This window comes from Struthio camelus, chromosome 2 (genome assembly GCF_040807025.1).
Source record: "Struthio camelus isolate bStrCam1 chromosome 2, bStrCam1.hap1, whole genome shotgun sequence".
Lineage (NCBI taxonomy): Eukaryota > Metazoa > Chordata > Aves > Struthioniformes > Struthionidae > Struthio > Struthio camelus.
In genome coordinates this window covers 78,637,212-78,661,963 of record NC_090943.1, presented here as the reverse complement: position 1 = coordinate 78,661,963, position 24,752 = coordinate 78,637,212, and the positions used below count along the sequence as shown (strand labels likewise).

The 24,752-nt window shown below is 38.3% G+C and overlaps 1 protein-coding gene across 1 annotated transcript in view; it reads right to left on the bottom strand.

Annotated features, from left to right (window-relative positions):
* SLC9A3 (solute carrier family 9 member A3) overlaps nucleotides 1-24,752 on the bottom strand; it is a 59,063-nt gene that overhangs the window by 6,215 nt on the left and 28,096 nt on the right. The window contains exons 3-16 of the mRNA XM_068931330.1: nucleotides 22,677-22,837; nucleotides 20,640-20,718; nucleotides 20,066-20,243; nucleotides 18,985-19,205; nucleotides 16,816-17,018; nucleotides 15,902-15,991; nucleotides 13,562-13,632; nucleotides 10,957-11,086; nucleotides 7,481-7,596; nucleotides 5,920-6,049; nucleotides 5,203-5,379; nucleotides 4,569-4,644; nucleotides 2,584-2,697; nucleotides 977-1,220 (exon numbers count right to left, since the gene is read on the bottom strand). Of these exons, the coding sequence (XP_068787431.1) occupies nucleotides 977-1,220; nucleotides 2,584-2,697; nucleotides 4,569-4,644; nucleotides 5,203-5,379; nucleotides 5,920-6,049; nucleotides 7,481-7,596; nucleotides 10,957-11,086; nucleotides 13,562-13,632; nucleotides 15,902-15,991; nucleotides 16,816-17,018; nucleotides 18,985-19,205; nucleotides 20,066-20,243; nucleotides 20,640-20,718; nucleotides 22,677-22,837 (1,990 nt within the window). The remainder of the gene's footprint in view (nucleotides 1-976; nucleotides 1,221-2,583; nucleotides 2,698-4,568; nucleotides 4,645-5,202; nucleotides 5,380-5,919; nucleotides 6,050-7,480; nucleotides 7,597-10,956; nucleotides 11,087-13,561; nucleotides 13,633-15,901; nucleotides 15,992-16,815; nucleotides 17,019-18,984; nucleotides 19,206-20,065; nucleotides 20,244-20,639; nucleotides 20,719-22,676; nucleotides 22,838-24,752) is intronic.

Genomic DNA, 24,752 nt, shown 5'->3' with positions numbered 1-24,752 from the left:
TGGGTAGTTATCTACACCTATGCAAGGGAACTCTGATGCTTTTTAGTGCAAAACTTGCTTCATTTTTCGCTCTATTTTATGCAATTTAATGGTGTAACCAGGAGTGTCATTTAGCAGTTGTACTGCACAGTGGGAGTCACTAGCTAGGCATTGGATAAAGAAGAACCAGGCCAGATCATCAGAACCGGTGCAAGGCTTCTCAGTAGCAGAGGCAAAATCACAATCTGGTCACACTAAGAGTGAGCGGCTCAGCTTAGCTCATTGCTGGTCTAGGCCTCCTGTTCCTATTGCACAGCCAATAGGTTAAGTAATTCACCCAACTTCTTTACAGGAAAACCATGTCCTTTGGCATCACCAACCAGACTGTCTTTCCAGGGCTTTGGCGTAAGTAAGATAGACAGCCGGCACTGGCTATGATTGATTTGCTGTTCTTAGTAGTCTCCTGTCTCCTAGTAGTCTACTAGGAGTAGAACTAGTCACCTAGTTTACTTAGGCCTGAAGACGGTCCTGACAATGTTAGTTGACAGAGTAACCACCATTTTTAAGAGTGTTGAAGTGGAATTGCCTTGTATTAGGCAATTCAAGTAGGAATTTTATCATCTTAAATTGGCTAACCAAGAAACCTGGATCCTCTTGAAAACAGGTACACACGTTCTGGTGTTTGGAATATTTTTTGCTTAGCATTTAAAGTGTTCAAGCCAAAACAAAGAGCCAGATCCTTAGTTGTTCTAAAAATAACTGGGCGTTTCACCCCAAATATTTGTAGCTGGGCAGCATTTCTATAGGAGGAAAATAGAAAAATGTTTAGCTGCTCAAACCGGAGGAAAATAGATGATGTTTAGTTGTAGAAAAAAAAAAATCAAGAAGGAAAGAAAGAGAAAAAATTAGAAAAGTAAAACTTCTTAGAAAAGTAAACTTCTTAGGGTAGATAGGAAGACTTCAAAAATGAAGATGATAATCTGTTTTAAAATATTACATATGTGTTGATTCTGGGAGAAAGGATCTGGGTCGGTCCTCTGGGCCATCTGCTTGCAAGAAGGAATCTATTGATTTATTGCTGAGCCGGAATGGAGTGAGCCGTCTGAAGTTGTTTGGAGAATAAGGGATCTGCACTCTGGCCCTTTGTGATGGTACCACAGTATCTTCACTAGATAACCATGGTGAGAACTTCATGTAGACACTGTGATCATCATCAGCTGAAAATACTGGGTTATCAATTCCTACAAAAAGTTCATGAGTAACAAATTCAATTAATTAAAGAAATGTCATGGAGATACAACAAGATGTATAAGGAGAAGGGCTATAGTGCAGAAAACCATTGGCAGATATACTATGATACACACACAGATTGCTCTCACTGGCTTGGTTATTGCTAGTCAGTCTGGACTTCCTTTAAAAAGAAGAATTGGATATAACATGCAGTTATGGTTGGGATGTCTGCAGACAATGAAAAAAATCCATAAAAGAAAAAATCAACCCATCCCTAAACCCATCCCTCAACCAAAATAAAGCAAAACATAAAAGAATTGCAGAACATTCAAATCCAACCTACAAAAAAGAAATAAAAGATAATAATAAAAAAAGCTTAAAGTGCTGCTATCCATATTTGTACGACATGCGTGAGGGAGCCAAAGCAGGCCATGGAACAGTCAAAAGTAAGTAACATCAGCCTTTTAACATAAACACCAAATCTATAGTGTTTAAACAGCAAAAGAAAATCTCGAAAACAGTCTAGGTCTGCATCTCGCCATCCACTTTTTCTGGATCAGTTTCTAGTTGTCTTTATATACATTCAGACAGGGAATTTGTCACGATGCAGTGAAAAGCTGTATCAGCATGATTGCCAAGAGTCCTGACACGAGTATTTTTCTTCACTCCATGCAGCATGTTACATATGAAAAATACAGCGGCACGCTGAGAGTTCAAACACAAAGGACTAAAGAGAAATATTAAAATTTAAAATCTTTGAAATACATCATATTATTATTTTCATATATAACAATATATTTTCAATCTGGTATTTTGGTGCCATTCAGGACCAGAAGTCAAACAGAGTAAGTGCCCCAGGAATGCCGCAAATCTTCCCTTTTCTGTGAATACTATGAGTTTTGTATTATCTCTAAAATGATCCAGGATTGCATACAGTCTTGTAGGGGAGATCTGAGGGAGTTGTGAATTTAAGATGAAAAATTCCACATGAAAGAAGCAGCATGAAATGTATCACAGAGCAAAGTTGATTTAAATGCTAGTAGAAGTCAGTTCCAAAGGACTGGTATTGGCTGGCCTTGTGAAGTAGGACAGCTCTAAGATAGTATTTTCTGTTGCTGGAAATAACTAGTGCTTTTAGGTCTGGATTATGCAGTCATGCTCACAACTGCTGTCAGTATTATCAGCTGCAAAGCTGATGCTCTCCATACCTTTAAATATCCAAAACTTGTCATCTGTTAACAATAATATTAAGTTAATTTCTAAGAGAACAAATCAAATCAAAACAAAACAAAAAATAGAAGCTAAAGCAGCAGCATTGCTAATAAATTGTTTTATATCTGAGAAAAAAAATCCATATGTAGTTGATTTTCTTACCACTAGGAGTATCTGTGAAATTTTGCTTGGTCACATTAGCCAGGAAATCAACTCCTTTGCCTAGGTGCAAAGTTTCATAATCATTACTTTCTTCTGGCTCAGAAAACTCCAAATCTAGGGGAGGGAAAAAAAAAAGTCCAATTTAATTAGAGATTTCTATCAGTTTTGATAGAAAATGTTATTTTATGCTGTTTTGATGCTCAGATAGTTATCTAAGATATATCATTAACAAGGATCTGGAACTCTCTCTGCAAAAGAGAGTTAGAATGTATCCAGTTTGCAGCTTAGACACCAATTAGATTAAGAAAGCCAACACAGGTTTCAGCCTTGCATTAGTGGCTGGTACTATAATAGAGCTTGCACATTCCAGGTACGCTCTTGGCTAAGAGACTTTGTCTGCTTTCCTGGCACTGAAATGAGCAAACATATGACATGAGACTGCTGCACCACTTTATTTTGCCTCTTAAATGCTCAGGTCTTGACAACTGTGGTCGCTTACAACAACCAGTCGCTGCATTTTCATCGTTAGACAGAGGTTGGCATTAGTATCCTGACTGATTTCCAACCTGGTAAGGTCATTGCTCCATATATAAGTGTCTACTACAGGAGAATTGGTTTTACTATAGTTTGGATAAAGAAGTAAAGAGTGTTTCTATCTGCTGCTAAATCACTTCTTAATACTGTCCTCCAAAGAAACTTCTTTTTTAGGTAGAGGATGAAGAGATTTCTAGGTGCTTTGAGGAGGCAGCATTGGATGTCCTACTTAAAAGCATCTGGAAAGCTCTTCCCAAGCAAAGCTGTTCTAGAATATTGCAGTTACTCAGCCATCAGGCAGTGCCTCTGTCAGTCAAAAAAAATAACGCTCAGAAAATGATTTAAAGAGCATATATAAGGAAAAAAATCTTTGCTTGGAGCTACAGGAAAAAAGAAATCTCTCTCTGCAGTTTTCTTTGAGATCAGGGGGGTTGCCTGCGTAAACAGAGGAAAGACCAGGAATAAGAGTTAGTTCAGTGGCTTTTAAATCACATTTCAGTTTTCAAGGGACATATATGTATGTGTGTGTGTGTATATATATATATATATATATAAATATATATATATATATATAAAATTCTATCATGTATGTGTGATATATACAATACGATAGATAACCTATACGCAAATCACACATACACATGAGATATATATATAAAATAATAAATCATTATAGTTTGAAATATCAGTATTCAGTGTTTATTATTACTGACACAAGGCCAAATGATGGCTAAAGCACCAGATCAAAGTATTTGGGGCTTTACATGCAAAACCGAGATGTCAGATTTTGTTTTTTTCTTTTCTTCTCTCACTAGGGATACTCCCTAGGGCAGTGAGCTTCAAAGGACACTTGTAAGGATGACTTTTTTATTAGACTTAGTAGATGCGCATGAAGGATGAGCCAGTGTTGAAAGTGGCCTCTGACTGCATGTTCCTTTCAAAGTTACTCTCTCGTGCTTGCTTGGCTTTCAGTTTTGATCCTGACCCCTTTGAAACAAATAGCCCTTAACGCAGATTAGAGTGCCACCAAACTACTGAATTTGATATGACATGGTGTCATAGGCAGCCATATCCCGGCTGATCAAAAAGAAAGACATTAGCAAAAATTGCTCTGTGCAGCTTATTCAAAAGGAAGCTGAAATTTCATCTACACCACAGCCACCACATCTTTTAGTTTTCAAAATGGAAACACAGTATTTTAAAAATACGAGAGAGAGGGCTGATTCAGATTTGGTTTATCATCCAGCTGTCTAGAAAAACAACTTCTAAATCACTCAGACACTCAGTTTTGAAGTACAGAGCAGATTCCCCCAACTCAGGTTAGGAGCAGAATTCCCTTTTGAATACCAGCCTCATCTTTACATGCCACGAAATTTTTCAGTGATGCATTTTTTACTGACAGTGTAGTTGGTAAAATGCAATTAATGAAGCTGGTCTAACAATCTATTTACCTTTTTCCTTCAAAGCAAAATCTTGTACTGGGTTTTCTGAAGGTATTTTTCCATTTGGTATGACACTGCTGTTTCGCTGAAAGAAAACAAACAAAAGAACAGTTACCAAAAATGTTGCCATCATCAGATAGCAATGGCGGACACATCCTTATGAAGTCAGCAGAGTTCAGTGGTATATCCCTGAAATTTCTTTTGAACTTTGCTTGAGACCCAATATGCATGTCATTATTTCCACCCCCTGCCATACTCATTGCAGAAAAAGAAAGGGACTTTGGCTCTTCAAACACTACCAGTTCCCTCCTACTTCCACGCAAATTTTGTGGAACAGTCCATGCTGCAGCTCTAGTCTGCTACATCACCTTGCAGTGTTCCTGCTTGACACAAGCTCTTGTTTTACATGTGATCAAAAGTCTCTCACCCAGAAGAGTCCGAAAGCAAAGAGAAAAGCACCGTGTGAGAAGGTGCCCCTTGAGTCACCTCATAGTTCAAACTATTTCTTCTTGCCTAGACTCTTTAAGGTCATGAAGTTCTATAGGACAGAGATAACTGCAGGACGCGGGACCCTTTAGAGTCCTCCCTCCTCTCCCCACCCCTTAGTCTGCATAATAGGTGAGTCCTCATGCAAATATTTTACCCTTTTTTGGCCCCGGTCTCGCTTGTGGATTTTATTGAGCTTCTTGGAATGGTTTATTCCTAGTTTGGTACTCTTGAAAGACTCTAAGCGTTTCCTCATTGTCCTATGGAAAATTTCCTTGTCTTGTTTCTCGTCTTCATTGTGCATGATCTCATGTCGGCTGTACAGGTGTTTGTGCTGTGGCCAGGAAGGAAAAACAATATTCATTTATTCAGAAATACTGCTGGAAGCCCTGGATTAATGCAGTTAATCAGTGCCATGAAAACAAAACCAACTGCTTAAAAAAAGAATGACCCAAAGACTAATCTAAAGGCATTAATATAAACTTGTATTTTCTTTCTCTGTCTTCGTGCTGAAACTGGTATTAGTTCAAGAATTTTAAGTATAACTAATAGTGACAGTCCTTCAAAGGAAGCCTCTCTCTTCAAAGGAAGCGTGTGAATCATTTCAGTTTACATACTGCACTTAGTCCTGCCTCAGAACCTATTTTGGATCCAGCTCTGCATTCCCCTGGCCCCACTGAAATCAGAGGCACTAGCTGTGTGAATGAGGCCTTGCTTATAAGTGGGAGAGAACACGGATAAAGATCCCATCTTCCTCAAGGGTGGATTTTGCGGATGTGTTCTTTCCTTTTGAGTTTCGCTCCCAAATTTTTGGTTCCTCGTGTCTCACAGCTTTAGACTGAAAATCTGACCTGTGTTGGCCTTCCGCTCTCACCTCTTGCCTGGGTTTATACAGGTACTGTTGTAGGGTGTGGTGTGCGACCGTATCTTCTGTGTCCCGGATACTCTTCCTCCTCTGCTCTAAAGCTTGCATGTCAAGGCAAACCGATCCAGCCTTTTCTCTCCTGAAGAAAAATACCAAAATACAAACAGCACTTTTAAGAATCCGTAATTACAGAAGGGGAAGGGAAAACAGGAAAGTGGGGACAGAGAGGGAGAAATTAAGTTAAAAGAAAAAGCAAGGTCAAAATGGAGCAAATAGAGTGAGCAAACAGCTGGTGGGAAATGTGAAAAGTATACATGTCTCCCTTTTAAGATGTGTTGGCTTCTTGTATTTAAGGTGGGTATAGCATTCACTACTCTTATTTCTCTGTTTGCATGTCACGTGACCTAATCCATGAGAGTAACAAATGTGTTAAAGAAGGAGCAATATTCTTCCTTGCCTCTCTCGTGACCAGACCTCTCTAGACCAGACTCAGCAATGACATCCAGCCCTGTCAGTTGCACTCAGTGAACAAAAGGCACACTAATGTCACATGAACCACCTCAAATGCGGATATGGGCTCTATTTTACGAGCTTTTTTATGTGTTTGCTTTTTTTGATGCCAGTTACCTTCCTGTAACTGCAGGATTGAAATTCTACGATCCATAATCACAGTTATCTGTCTGTAAGTTGCAATCTAAAAGGAGGTGAGAGATCTTTTCTGGGGCAAGAGAGGCTGTCTTCGGAGGTAGGAACATAGGTGTTCTAGGGAGTCAGTGGAGAAAAAAGGCTATTTACAGAAGATGACTCTCAGCACCTTAATTTAGGCAACAATTAGGGGCTTTGAACTGCCCTTGGAAGGCTTTTTCTATTCATTATACACAGAGCCTAGATTCCTAAATTAGGTTCCCATGTTTAAATGTTTAAAGTGGAGCTGTGTGGATACTCCCCTTTCCCCCCTAGTGAATGTGATGGTTGTAGAATTACAGAATTCACAAAGCTTTTGCTACAGATAAAAGGCTTAAGGAGTGCTAAAACCCTCTGTAAAGATGCATAACACTTGCTGAAAAATTCACCTTTCTATCTGAAAAAAATCATGCTGAGCTCTAACCAAGACGGACTTGACCTTTAAAAAGCTTTGATACAATTTTGCGAATGTGAAGACGTGTGTACATCCCCCCTTTAAAATGTATTGACTCTTATCTCTCAGGTAGATTTTCAATTTTTTCATTTATTACTTTCTACTCTTACTCTTCTGTTTACATTGCTCTATTTTGTGAAGCAGTCAGGGATGAGTTGAGGAAGAAGCAAGTCTTTCTAATTTTGTGTGCTCTGCCATCAATTTACACTGAAAAATTTGTGCGTAAAATGAAACAAGAACATTGATAGCATTGTACACCCATTTTATGTGGGAAGAAAAGATGAATGAAAGTTACAAAAAGTAGTAAATGGGGGGGGCCTATAATTTACATTTTTGTTAATTTATGACTTTAATACTTCACATTGTTTTTTGCACTTCTTCACATCGTAGACCACAAAAATAAAATGCAACCCATCAGCCCCAGTTACTTACAGTAAGTAAGAGACGGAGCTTTCCACAGAGCTCGGGCGCGGGGTGCTGAAGTCGACATTCACCATGTTGTCTGTACTTGGTGAACGTATAAATGCTAAGGAGCCTCTGCGTTCGCCCTGGCCACAGGAGGAAACGAGACACATTACTGCTGCAATACGTTTTTGCCAAAAGCTACCACGTGTTAACATGAGCGTGGTAAGACATGGCGCATTATGTTAACATAAGCACCTAGGACAAAATGTGTATTTTCAAATGCCTATTTGAAAGACACTGTGGAGAGGAAGAGATGAGACATCGAAGAGAGGAGATTTGTCAGTTCAGAGGCTGGTGTCACAAAGGGAATTTCTGGGAAAGCTCGTTTTTCTGTTTTGACAGGTTTCCCTACTGCTTGCAAAATCTCCTGTTTCTGTGAAAGGGAGCTGTTGAGTGACGTCATGGCCAAATCCGCAGGCCAAATCCATCTATGGCTTTAAATAGCAGCAGAGAGAAATCACATAGCAGACTTCTACATTTTAAATTGTAATAAAGGATGCACAGAGAAAAATAATCTCCCTTGCAGAATATTAAAAGATTTTTATCTACATTTCTCAAACTTTACCTGTGTTGTGTCCCTTTTACATTTCCATATTCACAGACCAAATCAAACAAACATGTTTCCTGGTACTATGATAGACCACATACATGTTACAGTAACCTGTTGGATCAGTTCAGTGGCATTAGGTACTTTCTGATCTCTGCAGACAGAAAACTTAAAAGAAAAAAAAAGTAAAATCTGGGTCAGCATCATCTCCTCCTTTTTCTTAAGTGTGGCTGACTTCCTTTTCAAATCAAAGCTTAATGTCTCATACATACATCATATCATGTCATCAGTGGAGGCATTTTAGCCAAGAAGAAGCTACCAAGTGCAAATTCTTCTCATTGTCCCTTTCCAATAGTCAGGGACTGTTATTCACAGCAGAAGGAGCTGCTGTCTGCACCAAGAATCTGTCGGAGTCAAATATTGATTTTTCCACGATATGTTTTACATTGAAAACACACTCTAGAACAATATCATTACAACTATCTTACCTCTCCTTATGAAAAAGTGTTGTTTATTGCCTTTATCTTGATTCTTATTGATCTATTGTATTTTTTATTGTGTAATTATGCAATAATAAATTGCTCCCGGTACAAAATGTCCTAGGACATTTTTACTGTTTGTGATTTCTCAGAGATGATCTGGATTAAAATGAGTTTTTGCTATAAATGCTTTCCTCTGAGTCAGATGTTCACGTTCATTAGAGCGTGGTCTACTATTAAAATACTATCATTTCAAAAACTGCATATATAAGCTCACCAAAAAAGCTTCTGGAAGTGTATCCACTCATGAGAATGTGCTATGTGAACTTTGTACCCTGATGAGAGTACAGAGTAGCTATCTGGGAATCCTATACCACGTCTCTGAAAAGAGGTAGAGGCAAGAAATGTATTTTAAGTTATTTCTATTCATTTACTCTGGATTATTTTGAGCTCAGCTGACCTAGGCTCTCCTCTCACAGCTGTAAGGAATTTATTTAGGTTCAGATTGAGCTCGCACAAGCTCTGGTTTATTGGACAGCTGCAACATAACAACAGACCTGGAAGAAGGACAAATTTATAAAACTATTTTTTAAACTCCTGAGTTTCTTGCAACTCAGAAGAGAAGGGGTATCTAGAGGAGGCAGATCTCTATTCCTCCTTAAAGAAATGGCTTCAGTTCTGATGTCAGCTTGCAAATTCACAGACATGTAGTTCAGGGAGCTATTTCACAAGTCAATAAAATATTGTTAATCAGTCTAGCACTGAAGCAAGTACTAATGTGAGAAAGGTGAAATGACTTAAGGATTCACAGCTCATGACTCATTAACTGATTACCACTGGCGGAAAACATGTTGCAACCCTTTTGTAGAATCTAAAGAACTTTTAATTTCTTAACAGCAGACATTTTAAAATATAGTTTATCTGCAGCACACAATCTATACAAACAATATTTAAACTTCAGCAGCGTGTCAAAAGTCAGCATCTTTGTGTTATGCACTGTACTAATGTATAACGAGAAAGATCACTCTTCCAAGCAACGAATAATCCAACTTAACCTGTCATTACAATATGGAGTTCAAGATGTTATCGGCTAAAGATTCTGAGGGTGACTCTTAGTGATTTCTTTCAGGGGAAAGAATGCTGCAGTGAATCTGCTGAACAGATTCAGCAGTGACTCTGAACATCACATTCGTTATCTAACTTTCCTTCTCTGAGGTGTGGCCCAGAAAGACCCATGAGAAAGCAAATTAGTTCTTGAGCTCAAGTAGCCGGAAAACTGAAAGAGTAATTTCCAAAATTTTAAACTGAAGTATTTTCTTTGTCTTGTGAGCCACCCCCCCTATTTTTTGCACAAAAATATTTGCTGGATTTGATCTAATTTTGTGAATGCTTTTGGTCTCTCAAATGCCCTATTTCACTGAAAGAAGAATACCCAGCTGTATTTCATTTTCATTTTCCAAAAAATGAGATTGTTATTATCATTTAACATTGTATTTAAATAAATGAACTGGTAAATCACCTAGCTGTGAAAATGAGTTCATGTGGAGATTAAGGGCAGAGATAGGTTATCATTTAAAAGATCACGAATATATTACTGTTTAAAACTCTTCTTTGCACTGTGTGGATGCTGCATATTTATGGTCATTTGGACTAACCTGTCCGATTTCACACTGAAGAGGATTAGGAATTATTACGCAATCTGTTAACGTAGCTTGGCTCTGGGAATCATGCTCCAGCAGGAGGCCAGTAACTTCCTTCAATTCAGTAATTTCAAAAATTGTTCCCATTGTTATGTCTTAAGTTTCTCTAACTTCACAATACAGTGGTTGCATTTGCCATCTGTAGTATACTAACTACTCTAACTAATATTTGAAGTTTGGAGGTTGTGCTTCAACTGAATTAAAGTTACTCCTCAAAAATGTTTTGAATGACTGAGCTTGCAGAGTGGGATCGGAGCGGTTCACCCCTTTGAGTCAGATGGCCACACTGCTTGGAAGAGGCTTCTTCAAATCAGATTTGTCTTCACATAGAAGCACTGTTCTGCAGGAGCCAGATTCCGCTGACGCATTTAGAAATACACATTAATTTGCCTGGTCCCATTAGATTTACAGTGTTTTCTCATGCAAAGAAGGCAGAAGTGAAGCCAACAGGCGAGTGCAGTGACATATGGACTATATGCAAAAAACCCACTGATGTACGTACAGTAGACTAATGTTCAGGGATCAGGCATAATACTGAGAACTGCAACCACCCAAACAGGTGATGTTGGGAGAATGCACTTAAATTCCATTTAGAAAAAAAAAGGAGAGCAGAAATGATAGATTTCTTTCAGACATCTTTCCTACAATACATCAAGTTACATTATAAGATCCAAAAAAAGGAATACGGTGCCATAATGTGTAAAAAAGCATTCATACCTCAGCCACATAGCTAATTGCATCCTTCAAGTTGAGTTCATGGAAAACATTAAGGATCTGATCCCTTGATTTTTGAGCAGACCTTCTCATCAGTATTTTACTGAGGAATTTCCTATCAAAATTGGACCACCTGATAATTTAAACAAACTATGTTAATGACAGCAAGCAATTTTAGTGTCACATCATTTTTAGTTTCGGGTAAACGCTACTTTTGTGAGTTAAGCACTTTCAAAAATTATGAGCATAGCAACGTAGAGGATTTTGATTTTGAAGTTTTCCAGTTAGAAGTTAAAGCTAAGAAAAAGGCTGTTACAGAATTAGGCAGTTATCTCAAAGCATTTAACAGGTGCAATTACCAAGCACCTCTACAGCAGCAAGACGGTTATGGAAATAGCATCCCATTTCAGATTCGCTGGGACTTTTTATACTCTTTATACTTTTTATACTAGGACTCTTTATACTTTTTTAATACTTTTTATACTAGGACTTTTTATCATGCTACCTTATTTTTCCACTTCTGATTATTCACTTGTATATTTACTAGCGTCATTCTAAAAGTTACAAATTTCTTTCTCCCTCTCTAAGGGAATCTGTTTTTCACCAGCTGTCTTTGTAGGCCTAAAAAGTGAGTTCACAGTGGTGCCCTCCAAAAGCACTGACAGAGGGCCTTATTCATGCCATTGATGTCATCTGAGGGACGGAAGTGGAGTGTATTTTCTGTGATTTCCACTTTCAAGCTTCTCTGAGAGAAGGATATCTGCCATTTCGTATTTGGACTCCAGAAGATAAAGGCTGCTTTACTTTCATCTACCTTCCTGGAGATTTTCCCTAAAGGGCATGAGAGCTTCAGAGCTCTACCACTATTCAAAATGATTCTATCCGTCTTGTGCCATGACTATTTTGAGTTTACAAATTTTTATCAGATAGTTGAAGTCTTTTTGTTGTTGAAGTCGACATTTTTCACAGGGTTGATAATTATTCCTCTTCCTCAGCCAGAACATCTGACAGGCAGTCCTGGTCTCTATTTCAGACTGTCACACCTGAGCCCGTTAGTGAAGAAGCTAGGGGGCTGCCACCTCTTTGAGGAAGCAGAGCCTTCTGGCTGCAGATGCAAGGTGGTCTCATTCAAAATACATTAGTCATCAAACCACACACTCAACCATGACCCTAGATTAAGCTACATCTTCTCTTGTTACTCCCTGACAAAGAAGTCAAACTCCAGTCTGCCACTTCAAAAACCTTTAGCTTCATCTTCATGACAGTCAGCATATCAAAACTAAGGAAGTATATCCCTATCTTTTAATCTGCTGAAATTTATTACCAATAAATAAATTAAACCTTAAGATCACTAAAAGAAAGATATTCTATTTGTGATGCCTCATGAAAATTCTTCATTGCATAAATGAGCACAGAGCAAGAGAAATACCTACACATATGATTTCACATGTGCAAATGTAGATACTGTGGTAGGATAAATCCTAAGCTGAGGTTATTGGCTTGCCTCAAACTGTTGGTCTGTCCAAGCTTTCTCACTCTGCATGAACATAAATGTGTATGTGCACGTACATATTCTACTCCTGCAGAATTAAACTGACAAAAGAGGAAATGAAAGAGACTGTCCCAATAGCTGGGTACAGACAGCTGAGCCGTTCTGCTTGAGCTCAAAATTAACTAGATACAATCTAGCTCCAGCCTAGGAGATGTATAGTCATGAGCATATGTTAAACCTAAGCTAATATTTTCTGCCTTTCATCGAGACGTGAGAGAGCGCTCTGCTGTGGCGTATGGACTGGAGCTGCTGTGCTGTGTCAGCTCAAGATTTTAGCAGATTGAACTGTTGACTGTCTGCACCGATGAAATGTCCTAAATCCAGGGAGAGAGGAACTGCCTAACCCTATGTAACACCATTAAAGGAAGTTCAGTTTTAAAGTCCTTTTCTTTTAATATTTATCCATCTAGCCCATGCAAGTCTGCCCATCACAACAGTAATTCTTCATGTGTATTTCAAAGAAAATGGTGACCGTGTCTTCCAATGAATAATTTTGCTTCCCTCAAAGCTGGATTGATTATAAACAGAGGGGGGGTGGAAATGCTCCACAGTTTTCATTTACTGGTTTCAAGTTAATAGGCTTAAAGCATCTGATCTGATTCAAAGCACTCCTCGTGATCACTTTCAGAGATGCTGAACTCATCCTTTGTAGGACTAAGACAAAGAGCAAGCATTTTTGAGTTTAATTTAGATAAGTTTGATTTGAGTTTAATTTAGAGATTTACTGAGTTTAATTTATTAACAAATACTGTTAATAAAAAGAGAGAAAGACCGACATTATATTTTAGGTCAAATCCTGTGCAAAAGGCCAGTTCTCAAATCCTGAGAGGACCTGACCCCTTGGTGTGGCCTGAGGCATTGCACAGGCCTAGTCTGAACTTTGCTTGTAGCAGCAAAAAGAGAATATTCCCTATATTTCCAGATTTGTCAGGGTAAAACCTTTAAAATTATGCTTTACATCCCTGCAGCTCCAAATTGAAAGAATTAAAATTCTTAGTTTTACAGGTGGGGGTTTCCTAGCAATATTTCAGGCATTCCAAGTTAGTTACTACTTACTTATCTCTCAGATAATTATGTCCTATTTGACCAGAGATGTCCTCTATAGCAGAAAGAATGTGATCAAAGGCCTAGGAAAGTGAAAGTGGAATTAATATCTTACAGAAATTAAATTCACAATTAGAAAATAGCTGAATTTACGTCAAGTTAGACCAATTGACTATGCAGGATAATTGTATTGATGCTAAACAGAATTTTTTCCCATTTAGAGAAATACTGCAACTGCCATATGCTTTTTTCCAAGGTTCTGACTGCTTTCTGCCCAGTTCTTTGCTACTACAAATTTACTAACTCTTCCTGATCTACACAGGTCTCAGCAAGAAGGCAATTAAACCCCCATTTTGTTAACAGTCGGTTGTAAGACTCTTTATCAACTCATTTTACCACCAGCAGTTCTGCCCTATGAAGTACATGAACGTTTACTGTTAGTGATTAAACCAGTTGAGTTTCCTCTACTGCTTCTTTTTAGACTTTTCAAGAATCAGTACTTCGATCAGAATAAAAGTAGGAGCCGTACTTTCGCCCTTGGAAACCAGGGCGAAATCCTACACTGGGTTGACTATCACATGGTTGATGGCAATCTGAAGCTATGTAACTTTATTCAAACCAAGGCAGCTGCAGGTATAATTTGGTCTTTCTCTTTAAATAGTTGCTAACATTTCACCCTGAACGTTAGACTGAATGGTACAGCATGCTGGGTTGAGAACAGCACAGGTGATTCCTGAATATAATATTCAGGATTATTCCTGAATATAATATTAATTATCACTTCAGGAGATGGAGTTCAGTTCATTTGGACATGGAAGTGGGGGAAAATATTAATAATAAGCCAGGTGCTCCCACTCTCTGAGAATGGATAGTGCTTTCTCTCTCTGAAGGCATAGAAGCGACAATGTATGCAGCTCGAGGAGAGCTAGAGACACGGAGGCAACGTCTGCTGGAACACTCCAGGAAGCGGTGAATCAGGAGGCACACCTTACGAAGTGCCAGAATTAATGTTACTGCCCCGCCCTTACTGACATGTAAAGGTATAAGCCATAAATGCAGGTGGAATGTATTTCTTCACCTGGGGGAAAAACTTGGATTTTCAGGTAATCAAAATAGTGTTTCTGGGGAAATATCCTGCTTCTGCAAACCAAATAGCTTTTCTGCTGCGTAGCGAAAGCATAACATATTTATTCTGTAGCCTTTGAACAGAACTTCTCAGAAACAAACAGATCGTGAAGGGTCATGATGATGAATGCAATACTGGAAGATCCCTTTTCCAGAGAAGGAGGATTTTTCAGGATGTGATTGATGCAAAACTGCATAGCTAGGGAAGCCTTTCTGAAGGGAGTATAAACCCATAGCAGGAATTTTGCCCGTAGGGAATTTTCAGAGCCTAGAAATATTCAGCCATAGGTTCAAAGACATCTTAAGCAAATCCCTACATACATTTTTTGACACCTTTGAGGGTTTTTTTAATTGAGTCAGTGACTTACCAAGCATGAAATAACTTTCTGGTATGTGCCTGTCCATCTCTAAGCTAATTCACTTCAGGTAACTTCCATTTTGAAAACAGACAAAATTATGAGTTCATGCAAGAATGTTTTAAAATGTTCAGTGCAGGGATATCTGTATAAATCTGAAGAGTTTCTTAATTAAAGAAGTCCATGCAAGATGTCTTATCGTCTTCTAACATTTAACATCTGTATGCATTGAAACTGTATGTTTTCTTGTACTAAGTTACATTATAATGTCATGCGAAAGTGAACTGGAAGAGATCCAGGGCTCATGTTTCAAAATCTTTTCAAATGTGCAAGAAATGCAGATATGCAAAGCATTCAGTGTGGACTAGAAATACTACCGTTACTCTTGTATGTCAATATTTAACCTCCACACTGAGCAGCACGCTACCGTTCTATGCAATATGCAAGTTACAAAGCCTGCTTTCATATCTATCTCTTCCATAAATAAATAATATTTAAGAAGGATAAATAAACTTACTGCCACACGCTTTGCCCTAGTTGTCTACAATCAAGAGCGCATCGCTCCTCTTTTAGCCGAAGAGAAGGAAACGTATTCCCAGCTGTGTTATCTCCCCAGCGCTGTCAGCACCAGGGAATTATCAAGTAAAAGACCAGCACTTTCAACTGAGTAGCCCCTCACAGGGTTCAACCTAAGGATATATTACAGCCTATGTGATAGTTTCAAAAATGTCTGCAGGATTTTGCGCTTGAAATTTCAGTTTGATTTTCCCCCTATGCAAAAATAAATTGTCTTTAATAAGTTTTCTTTTTCTTTTAAGGCACTTTAAAATAATCCAAAAGACACCATTATATATTTTTTAAAATATCTTACTCTGCCATGAAGTTTCTCATTCAGTTTGGGCTCTCTATGCTCAGTTTTCTTCACTTTCAGCCATTGCACCAACGGCTTGATTGTCAAACCCTAGGCAGTGAAACATGATAAGAAATATTTAGTAATTGTCTAGAATTGCTTCCAGCTAGTTAGAGCTAAAGAGATAAAGAATATTTTCGTATGTGTTATATGGTGTTTCTCAAGCTTCCTCATTTGATCTTGTTCTTCTTCAGAAAATAAAAAAAATGCACTACCTTCAGCTCGTGTTACAAAGCTTTGAAAAGATACAAAACAGTGGGAAAATATATATTCCATACAGGAAAATATGGCAGCGGAAGGGTGAAAGTGCTTCATATACCAGTGAACGTGGTATTTTCCGCACATACCAGTAGGCCGTGAAACATTGTTAAATATGCTGTATAAATCTGAGAAGGATTCTGAGCCGGTGTATACTGGCATATCTCCACTGAAGTTAATGTTGTTTTTTTCATTCAGAAACTGCTATTATGTTTGGAAGCTAAATACTTGTTTGTCCCACTGCTTACTGTTATATTTTAAAATGAGAATTTAGGTTCAGGTAGATGAGTGTAATAATTGTACTTGCCAGTATAAAGGACTGTTCCCTATAGTTATTCACATGAGGTGAAGGATGCTTCATCAGATATTAACTTGAGTTCTATTAATACCAAGAAGCTAGACTGAACATTTTTTAGCACAGAGAAAATTGTGTTTTGTCCCTTGTGGTGCTGTGTGAAAACATAAAATAGGATCTTTGTTACTAAAATTACAAAGTTAATTATGCCTTTGGTTCAGTGAAACAAAACACAACCTTCAGCAGAGAACTACTTTAAGCATTCAGTACGCTGGGGAGAATCCTTCTCCCTGTAACAAGCATGAGTAAAAAGTTGAATTACCTGAAAAATAACAGTAAAAAACACAACAATGATAGTTGTGCTGACAAACAGGTTTTTCTCTTTCACTTTTTTCATATCCAGAAGCGCAACCAGAGCAAAAGCAACTGCTCCACGTAGTCCACCATAAGACATCACCACCTGGTCTATTATCTCCAACTGGACCATTCTGTAGTGGTTGAGAATCCATGTCTGTAAAACTACACCTATAAAAAACAAATGCCAGGATGTCTAGAAATACCCTTATGGAATGCCAACAATCTCCAGCCATGTGTAAGAGAAACAGTACTACCAATCTGCTTTCCTAGCACAATATATATGGCATCTACTTCTCTCCCAGTATCACTACTCTACCAAAGAGGTCAGGCACACTCTGTACCTTCCCCTTTACCTTGAACCAAAGAAAATAGGTGCAGCTTTTTCTATGAGCCAGCAGCTCTGCTGAAAGTGCTGACCAAGAAGGATGTCCCCTAGTGAGGCAAGGTTTTTCCTTCCTCTGGCATAGGCAGTGAAAGATTCAAGTATGTGCTGTCCTTTGAAATGAGCAGTTCAGAAAGAAGGGAATTTCTAGCACCATAATAAGTGATACACATGGACTCTTTCAACAGAAAGAGAAATGGGTTGAAATAGAGAGGAAATGTGGCACTGTTTACAAATCACATGAAAATATCATTCATGCTCTTGCCTTATGCAGGGTTTTACGCTAACACTATGTTCAGGCCTATAGGTGAGATGCTCCCTGCTGCAGGAGCCCTAGAAGCCGCAATGCCTCCCAGAGCTCCCAATATATAGAAGGACGACTGCTTCACCAGTCCTGCGAGGGGCATGCCATGCGTGAGCTTCTGCAGCAGGCCAGGTCTGAGGACCAGTGCAAAAGAGTTGTCCCGCTTTTTAGAGCACTTTGAACTTGTGCTAAGGGAAGTGAAAAGTGTATCACTGAAAGCAAGGCTCCTGGTGTAGGGGACCTTGAAAATAAATTCATGCCACCAATCTGACTTCTCCACGGGTATGAGAGCAGTAATTACATAAGGCCCAATATCATCAGCTCTTTAGTAATTTATCAGAGTCTAAGCTTAATTACTTTTATGGTTGCTTACTGTCATTGCTGAATATTTACTATTTAGTTATCGATCACACTTCGTACAAGACTGTTAATCCCTAATTCCAGGAATACAACAACAAGTGAAAAAGTCAAGAATTTGAAAGCTTGTTGGAACAGCTCACACACGTCAGTGGTTACTGAGAGGTAGCTAACTGAACAATGGTTACAGACTACTTAGAAAGGAGGACATGGGGCTAGGCCCTTCAAGAAGCTCAGGAATCTCCAGTCAGAACAACAATACAGCATCTGGGAAAACTGCCAGCTAGCTAGGGGTTTTGGCTTTTATTTACATTTGATTCAGATATTCAAGATAGACAGGCAAGTGATCCTGTTTAATTTATTCCTAGATATAAGTACATACACCAAATCACTGTGTGTGATATGCTCAAGGAGTACTGCATTCTATGCCTTTTTGCCATTTCAGGCCACTTGCTATTTCACAAAACAGTGGTTAAATAGTAGGACAAATCATCACCTGCATTTTGCAATGTTTACTAACTTACACAAAGCCAGTAAAATGACAGTAGGTAATCTCTACCTGCCAGTCTTATTTACTCTGTTTTTAACCAATCTCTGGGCATTATTTCTTAAGTCAGAGAACCTGCGGTGTAATTGTGTACGATTTTACATCACTGTGGCTCAAACCTGAAGTCAAGCATAAAATTAGCTTAACAGAATCTCTTTATTTCCAAATTGAAAGAGCTGAAGGAAGGAGATGGCTGACAGGACTCACAAGTCTTTTGTTAGGCTGTAAGTTAAAGCGCAAAGTCCATTACACCAGGAGAATTTGCCAATGCCATGTGTTTGGTCAACAAAGGTTAGCTTTTGGGTGATTCATGTGAACCACTGAGCTATTCAGGTCTTCAGAAGTGAAATCCTGCTATATTTTCAGCATATGATGAAGCTTACGATAAAAATCTATCGTCTTAACCCAGCAACAACCCTAACTTCAACCGGAATCAATGGGATACTTTAAAAAGAACAGGCCTAGAAATACAAGTTCTTTGTTGACAAAAGAACGTGTGATTACACAGCACTACAAAATAAGGACAAGAAGATTGTCTCCTTACCAATGACTCTATATACTGAGATGAAGACCAGAGTCAGCAGTATAAAAGCTGTGTTCCAAGTCCAGATTTCTGGATTTACAGCTGAAATTCCCAAGAACATGAAGATAATAGTTTCTGCTCCACTGGCCAGCATTTTCATGGTATATCTTACAGTTGTAGAAGATTGTTCAGATATGTTAGCCTTGACATATTTCTGACAGCATATGCCACAGAAGGTTATCCTAGAAAGAAAATCATCAGCTGTTCAAAAAATATTTGTTGTAACACCTAATATTCTTTCCACCTCATCCATCATATAGTGATAAAAACCCACCATTAATTCTTAAGAAAAAATATACTCGGGATCCATTGTGAAGTCTAATCTAGGCAAAAAGCATATTCCAAATAATCACCTTGAGGTGACCCCAAAAGGTCTGAAGGTTTGCAGTAGGTTTTTCAGACTTTGATGATACTCACTGTAACATCTGCAAGCATGGCAAGCAAAATGGAGGAGAAAGGTATACTACAAATCAAGGGATATAGTAGCAGGAAAGACCACAGTGGGAATCAAGCCAAGTTCTGTTTGATTGATCCCACTAGTAATTGACCATATCAAGAAAATTTGAAAGTTTACAAAATAAGAACATTAAAAAACTTAGCTGTCCAAAAGGCTCAAAAATCAAAAAGGCCAGTCCAGAGAGTGAGAGCAGCAGATAATGCACATTCTGTCACACAATGTCTTAGAAAATGGTGCTTTTAATTACAGATTATATGGAAAAATGTCAATATGAATGGACAACAGATAGTTATTGAAGTATTATTACTCATAAAGAGGAAAGAATCGGGTCTATATTCTGCAGAGGAAGTTCTCATATTGTACAGCAGATACTGGAAAACTTTCATTCCATTTCAAGGCTGAATAATGGTGGTATATGCAAACTATAAGCTATTGCAAACCAAAGACACTAACAGCCAGCATAAGCTCTGCAAGCGTCATATTCTGTATTTTCCCTCTATAATTTAGGTATTTCTTTTGCATGCTTTTAAAAACTATTTGCCTTTCTGAAGCCTTTCACAGAAAATAACAAAAAAGGGGACTTACGAAAGGATAGCAGAAAGTGAAAGCATCTCTGCTGTGAGGTAGGACAGGTAGGAAATAATAAACACAAATCCAGGTTCAATGATTCTAACGTGCTTGGTGAAACGACTGACCAATGACAGCAGGAATGCAAAGAAAACGCCAACCAGCGTACCACCCAGGCTCACCACGAAGAATGACACTGAAATACAAAACAAACACAGCTTAAACAATAGAAATCTAATGGTCTGAATTAGTATTGGTTCTTCTATTATATGGCCAGTAAATCAGATAAAATTTTGGAGAACACTTCAAAGCTAGCCATCAAGTCTGATGGTCTTAACAACTGAACTCCACATGTATTGATTCCCCTCAAAAGAAAACAAATCCTCTCAAGCGTCCCACTTATTCACTTATTTATTCTCCTAAGACATTATTTTAGGTTTATTCTCTTAGAATATGCCGCAGGACTGTGCAAATATGAATGACAAGGGAATGGGCTGAAAAATAACAGTTACTGATAGAGTAATAATTATATTTTGTTTAAAAGTCTGCATATGTACATCAATGACATGATGCAGAATTCAATTTAACACACCTATGCCTTTGGCACATTCAGTCCCCGTCACTTTCTCTGGTCCAATTGCAACAAAAGATTCAAACACATTGTACAGCACCTGAAAAGAAAAGTAGACTCATTTAGTATTTGCTCCTGAGTTAAGCCTATTAAATTATCTCGTTATAGGACCCAGTATTATGAATTCTGAAATTCTATATGACTGCGGGAAATTCTTTGTGGAGGGAGAAGATTTTGCAGATTTTTGAATCTGCAGAACGGAAAAAATACGGTGTAACGCAAAGAAAACAAATAAACAAAAAACCTTTTCCATTTCTTCCCTCAATATGGTTTCTATCTATAAGACGGATGGTTAAATCTAGATGTCTAAGAGTTTTCTAAAGTGCTTATCACTCTAAAATCCCAGTTTGACAATTTTTTTTTATTGCCTGAATAGTAGCCCTTAATAAGAGATTGAGTTGGAATAGGTTGAACATACATATAGAAAAGTTGAGCATAAAAGAGAATAAACCTTAATAATTTTACTAAAACTTTTCAAAATTGACTGACAGTGCTGAAAGTGACAAAGTCATTTAATCCATACCCCTGGCTCAGGATGTGATCTGCTTGTATGAGCATCATTCTTGACAAGTCTTTCTCTAACCTGTTCTTAAAAATTCTCCAAGGAGAATTTTACTGTGGGATTCTCAGCTTTTTTGCTGCAGCCTAAGCTCATTAATACTTACCATATATACCCCAGCCATGGAGAACAGGATACTTTTATTCTGTAACAGCAGTCTTCTGCATATTTACATTTAAAAAATGCTACAGCATCCACTTTCTTCTCTGACCGTCCAGTCTTTCTTTCTTCAAGCTAAGCAGCTCTAGTTGTTTCAAACTTTCTCATAGGCTATACTTTCTAACTCTTGATCATGCTTACCACTCCCTTCTGGATTCTCTGTAACAAACAGTCAAACTTCTTTTCCTTGTAGAGTGAGTGTTTTTATTCATTTCAGCTACAGAAAGTCCTTTCTTTCTAAAAGGCAGTGATATTGATACTACAGTTCATCAGGAGATTTTAAAATATTTATTTCTGGTAGTACCCTAAAAATGTTAATGAGACATTTCTAAAGGCAGTTAGGTTTCTCTGGAGGTCCCAAATGGGATTTTCAAAAACATGTGAACAGTTAGATCGCTGCCAATGACCTTGCAGTGCCTAGTTGGCGGGGCTGCAAAAATTAAGTAGCTGAGCGTGCTGAAGGTGTCTTACCCTCCTTTGGAGATATGCAGGGGAGGGAATGGGAAATGATCCAAGAAGAGAAGGGAAATTGAAAAGCAAGTCAATTGTACAGTATCTTTCTGCCGTAGGACTTCCCAGTCCCTGCCCACTAAAACCCTGCTGCAGAACTATGAATCTCTTATTGTGAGAAAAAATTGCATTAAAATAATTGTTTCAATTAAAATAAAAATATCAGTGGAAATTTGAGATTTATCTTTTTTCTTTTCCAAAATGGAAAGCCAGAAAGCCACAAGCTACCAAAACAAAACAAACTAGAACTTTCTAAAATGTCTCACCAGTTTTCCTCATTTGATTTTTCGATGTATACCCATTTGATGAGCATCTGACCGGAGGAAGAAAGGGGACCGGCAGAAGCACTTCAGGGAGTACTCTATCTCCCACTGCCAATCTATCTTAGTTATGCATATAAATTAAGGACATAAAGGAAATAGGCAGAAAAGAATATGTATATTAAAAAGTAAAAATGCAAAAAGTCTTAAAATCCCTACTTGAATAGAAAAGACAGATAGAACATACGTACCAGAAACTTGGTTTTAAACACTACACTCACACAGACTGGGAATATGTATATATTATTATGTGACTTATGGCCTCCAAATAACTTTCGTGTTTGTGTATTTAATCTTTGCAACACAAGTGTTTGTAAGCAAGACAGAGAACACCATGAGCTGGGCTAGACTAGCCTATGAGTAGATACAACGATTTCACTTAAGGGGAGAATGTATTTCAGAAGAAACCCTCTGGAACTGAGTGACTTTTGGATAATATAATTTACATACCACAGTTACAGCATCATTCAGAAGTGATTCTCCAAAAACAATGATGAATAGAACTTCATTGACGTGGACTTCTTCGAACACTGCTAGAACAGCTACAGGATCCACTGCAGCTATCAAACTACCGAACAGGAGGAAGTCCAGCAGTCCGATGTCCAGGTGGCCTTCAAAAACAAAGCAAGTAAAGTATAAGTGTTGTCAAGTCCACATTATGTCTAGCAATGGGGGGCTGGGATATCACAGATAATGTGAAATCCTTGCAAACATGGATCCTAAAAGGCATCAGCTGGGAAGCACAGCACAGAAACTGCAAGTTCAGCATAGTGTTACTTTGTATCCTCCAAAATACAAGAACTGATTTGAACTGGCTTTGTATTTATGTGCAGTATGGTTTATCTAACTAGAGTAAATTACCTCAGGATAACTGAGAGCTGACAAGACGGTAGGAGGAAAATACCAGTACTCCTGAACCAAATGTTCCAAAATTTTTTATGCCACAGGCCGAATTTGACTCTTGGTCACTAAGACCTGCTACAGTGGGGCTCATATGTACACTCAGTGCAGTTTGCGTCCTTAAACAGCACTTCTGACCTCCTTATTCAAGCAGACATTTATTGATAGCTGCAAGAAATTACGTAAGCCAGTTGTTCCCAAATTATATTTCCTGAAGCCACTGTTAAATGGTCTGCAAGTGGATCACAGAATCAGACTAAAATGTACAATCTCAGTAGCTGTGTTGTAGCCTCTGAGGAATTTTGAAGGATGTTTGGCAATGATTTCAAAAGTTTTGGAATGGCAAAACTGTGGTAAAGAAGTAACTCAGTATTTATTTCATTAGTTTGTATCTCTTCTGTTAGTCAGAAGTCATTTTTTTCGGTTATGGAAACAAAGAATATATACACAAACAGAATGACATTTCTATCCTTTTAAGAGTGTCAGAAAAGGGGGAGCCACAAAGATGACTTTGCTCAACTTCCTGAGGGTCTTGCAAGGTTTACCCTCTTCATGCAATCAAGAATGGCATCCCAGTCATTTTTTCTGGAAAACAGATTTTTTTCAAGGGTAGAGCACAGGAGAATTCCCTTTGTATTCATTAATGGATGGGGGAAGAAGCCAGGTTCATTAAGTGGTGATGAAGTCCAAAATTACATGAGGAAGAGCAAAGCACAAATATGTTGTGAGTTCATTCATGAGTACACAATGCAGAGGCCCATGCCCAAAATTAATGGACAGTTGTGTCAGGCATGATTTCTCTGACGGAGAGAAAAACGGATCCGATTAAATGATTTGGAAGCATCAGTCAGACAATGAACAGTCAGTAGCCCTAGCCAAAGGATCAATATTGTTTGTAAGGTACACGCGGAACATCATGGCCACTCCTCTGGCAAGAGTTTGTATGAGATAATTTTTTAGATCAAAATGTTATGTGTTTGGAAGGCAATTGAAGGAGAAACTAGATTCCAAATACTTTTTTTACAAAATGCACGGACATGTTTACTTAAAAGAAGGGCACTTAACATGGGAAGCTGGAAACAGTAGCGGGTAACACCCAGTTGTACACAATAACGGCCCATAATCTGGAGGAGCGCAAAAGTAGATATTTTCTTCTCTGCCAATCAATGCATATACAACATCTTCTGTACAGTTTATAACGACTCTGGTAAGGCCCTGAGAACAGAAACCTCTAGCTTGCACGTACGTATAACTATTCTGTATTTTCAAAAAGAGATATTGTGTTGTCCACTCTTGGACTTAGCGGGCTGTGAACAAGGAGGACTGAATCTATCTGTTCTGTGGGAGAGAGGTTGAGGCAGTGAACTGGAGTCTGTGCCAAAAATTCTGAGAACAGCCTTGAACCTGTATCTAAGTAATGATTCCACCAAGAGTTGTCCTTCTTTGCCACGCTTAAGGAAGGAACAAGCCCATTGACAATAACTATCAGATATCAGGGCACAATAGAACATAAGCTTTTAAAATAAGTGGGCTCACTGAGATTGCTTATCTTTTTTATATGTTACTAATTATAAACATTGGTACATTCTTGGAAGAGTTGCAAAGCTAGTGAGCAAATATTTATGG